Source organism: Arachis hypogaea, chromosome 11 (genome assembly GCF_003086295.3).
Source record: "Arachis hypogaea cultivar Tifrunner chromosome 11, arahy.Tifrunner.gnm2.J5K5, whole genome shotgun sequence".
In the NCBI taxonomy this organism is placed as follows: Eukaryota; Viridiplantae; Streptophyta; class Magnoliopsida; order Fabales; family Fabaceae; genus Arachis; species Arachis hypogaea.
This window is the reverse complement of record NC_092046.1, coordinates 113608991-113612718: the sequence shown is the minus strand read 5'-3', so window position 1 is coordinate 113612718 and position 3728 is coordinate 113608991. Positions and strand designations below refer to the sequence as shown.

The following is a 3728-nucleotide window of genomic DNA, read 5'->3' as shown; positions in this document are numbered from 1 at the left end:
CAGGCATGCCCATGCGTGGCAGGGTTTTTTTTTTTAAATTACTCAGAACAAAAGGGAAACATGCTGATTTGAAAATTAACAAAGACACTAATGAAACAAACATAAGCAATTAAATAAAATAGAACTATAAAAAGGAAGATCATACCATGGTGGGTTGCCTCCCACTTAGCACTTTTCTTTAACGTCCTTAAGTTGGACGATCCATAGGCTCAGTCCTCTTCCTTTGCTGGATCCTTCAAGAGGAAGATCTTCAGCTCCTTGTTGTTCTTCACTTTCGCACTATGATATAGCTTCAAACGGTGGCCATTGACTTTGAAGAAGGTAGGGCTTGAGGGGTGACTTAGGTGGACAACTCCATATGGTCTCACCTTCTCTACCACGTAGGGTGCATCCCACCTTGACCTCAGTTTACCCGGCATTAACCTCAACCTTGAGTTGTAGAGAAGGACTTGATCCCCAGCTCTAAACTCTCTTCTCTTAATGTGCTTGTCATGTACCGCCTTCACCTTTTCTTTATAGAGCCTTGAGTTTTCATATACTTCTAGTCGAAGGCATTCCAATTCCTCTAGTTGCAATTTCCTTTCAATTCCGGCTCCTCCCAATCCTGAGTTGCATTCCTTCACAGCCCAGTAAGCTTTGTATTCCACCTCCACCGGAAGGTGACAAGCCTTTCCGTAGACTAGGCAGAACGGACTCATGCTGATGGATGTCTTGTAAGCTATCCAATAAGCCCATAGCACATCTCCAAGCCTAGAGCTCCAGTCCCTTCTATGATGTTTAACAATCTTCTCGAGTATGTGCTTGATCTCTCTATTAGACACCTCAGCTTGGCCATTTGTTTGGGGATGGTAAGCCGTCGCCACCTTGTGAGAGATGCCATGTTTCTTCAGCAAACCTGTCATTCTTCTGTTACAAAAATGAGAGCCTTGATCACTCACGATTTCTCATGGTGATCCAAAGCAACAAATAATATTATTTCTAACAAAAGAAATAACCATGTTAGCATCATCAGTACGGGTAAAAATTGCTTCCACCCATTTAGAAACATAATCAACAGCTAATAGAATGTATAAGAAACCATTCGAGTTTGGAAATGGACCCATGAAGTCAATACCCCAAACATAAAAAATTTCACAAAATAACATAAGTTGTTGGGACATCTCATCCCTCTTGGATATGTTTTCAAACCTCTGGCATTGGTGGCAAGAGTCACAGAAAATAGTAGCATCCTTAAAAAGTGTGGGCCACCAAAATCCGCAGTCCAAAATTTTTCTTGCAGTTCTCTAAGGACCAAAGTGTCCACCACTCTCAGAAGAGTGGCATGTCTCTAAAATAGACTGGATTTTTAATTGTGGAACACATCTTCTAATTATTTGGTCAGCACCACATCTCCACAAATATCGGTCATCCCATATGTAATACTTGGACTTGTTCTTAAGCTTGTCCTTTTGATGTTTAGAAAAATTTAGAGGAAAGGCACGACTAACCAAATAACTAGCTATGGGTGCATACCAAGGAACCACCTCAGATATTGCTTGCAAGCTATCAAGTGGAAATGCATCATTGATAGGAGTGGAGTCACTTTTAACATATTCTAGGCGACTCAAGTGGTTCGCCACTAAATTTTGGGAACAACTCCTATCTTTGATTTCTAAATCAAACTCTTGCAATAACAATATCCAACGAATTAACCTTGGTTTAGACTCTTTCTTAGCTAACACGTATTTCAAAGCAGCATGGTCTGAATATACTACCACTTTTGTTCCAAGTAAATAAACCCAGAATTTACCCAAAGCAAAAACAATGGCTAGCAGTTCCTTTTAAGTGGTAGTATAATTAGACTGTGCACCATCTAAAGTTTTAGAAGCATAAGCAATAATATACGAATCCTTACCTTCGCGCTGAGCCAGCACTGCTCCTACCGCATAATTGGATGTGTCGCACATGATCTCGAACGGCCTTCTCTAGTCAGGCCCTCTCACAATAGGAGATTGGGTCAAGGCAATCTTCAGCTTGTCAAATACTTCCATGCAGTCTTCACTCAAGTCAAACTCTACGTCTTTTTGCAGTAGATGGGAAAGGGGTAGTGCAACCTTACTGAAGTCCTTAATAAAACGCCGGTAGAAACCTGCATGACCAAGAAAAGAACAAACTTTCCTCATAAAGGTGGGATAAGGTAAACCAGAAGAAACATCAACCTTTGCAGGATCAACAGATATACCAGTATTAGAAACAACATGGCCTAGAACAATACCTTGCTTTACCATAAAATGACATTTTTTAAAATTAAGCACAAGGTTTGAATTAGCACATCTTTCTAATACTCTAGCAAGATTATCCAAGCAAAGATTGAAAGAATCACCATAGACACTAAAGTCATCCATAAACACTTCCATATAATGCTCAAGAAGATCTGAGAAGATACTCATCATGCACCTTTGAAACGTAGCTGGTGCATTACATAAACCAAAAGGCATTCTCTTATATGCATATGTTCCAAAAGGGCATGTAAAAGTTGTTTTCTCCTGATGTTCTGGAGCAATATGGATCTAAAAATAACCAGTATAACCATCTAGAAAGCAATAGTGTGATTTACCTGACAAGCGATCAAGCATTTGATTGATGAAAGGTAGTGGATAGTGATCCTTGCGAGTGGCCAAGTTCAAGCGCCTGTAGTCAATACACACTCTCTAGGAATTTAGCACCCTTGTAGTCATGAGTTCCCCATGCTCATTCCTCACTATTGTGACGCCAGACTTCTTCAGAACCACTTGTACTGGACTAACCCACTCACTATCCGAGATTGGATAGATAATGTCAGCTTCAAGCAGTCGGGTCACTTCCTTCTTCACAACTTCCAGAATTGTGGGATTCAACCGCCTTTGAGGTTGACGGATAGGCTTGGATCCCTCCTCTAGAAAAATGCGGTGCTCACAGACTTGAGAGCTTATACCTACTATTTCTGCCAAACTTTACCCAATAGCTTTCTTGTTTCTTCTTAGTACATTAAGCAGACGCTCCTCTTGTTGGGAAGTAAGCTCCTTTGCAATAATCACCGGGAGCTTTTGATTGTCTTCAAGATAAGCATACTTGAGGTGAGGTGGAAGGGGCTTCAACTCCATGTTCAGCTCATGGCTTGACACTTGATCATCTGGAACCACTGGAGGTGGCAAGGTGTCTTCAGTATGCTCAGGGGGCTTTCCTACACTTGCACCTTGAACCATGTTCTTCTCATCCACTATCTCTTAGTGAACTTCAGCCACAGTCTCATCAATAATATCACACTGAAAGATGGAGTGTTCTTCTGGTGGGTGCTTCATAGCTTCATCAAGGTTGAAGCTTACTGCTCTTCCATCAATCTCAAAAGAATAGGCACCCGAGAAGGCATCCAATTTAAACCGAGAAGTCTTTAAGAATGGCCTTCCAAGCAAGATAGATGATGGTCTTCCTGAGTCATTAGGGGGAATCTCAAGAATGTAGAAATCAATAGGAAAGGTCAACCCTTTAATGCTCACCAAGACGTCTTCCGCAATGCCAACCACTGAGATTATACTCTTATCTGCCAAAACAAATCGGGCTGCCGACCTTTTTAATGGTGGAAGCTTCAAAGCATCATGAACAGATAATGGCATAATACTGACACCTGCAATCCATAAACTATACACCACCTATAGTGCATGTAACCATACACAGACCGGGATCATCACATTTCTCCGGTATAGCACCCA

At 41.3% G+C, this 3728-nt stretch overlaps 1 protein-coding gene across 1 annotated transcript; it reads right to left on the bottom strand.

Annotated features, from left to right (window-relative positions):
• Nucleotides 1–209: 209 nt before the first annotated feature.
• LOC112721645 (uncharacterized) lies at nucleotides 210–902 on the bottom strand. The gene has a single exon (XM_025772691.1). It carries the CDS (start codon nucleotides 900–902, stop codon nucleotides 210–212), a length of 693 nt encoding a protein of 230 aa, XP_025628476.1.
• Between the last annotated feature and the right edge of the window lie 2826 nt (nucleotides 903–3728).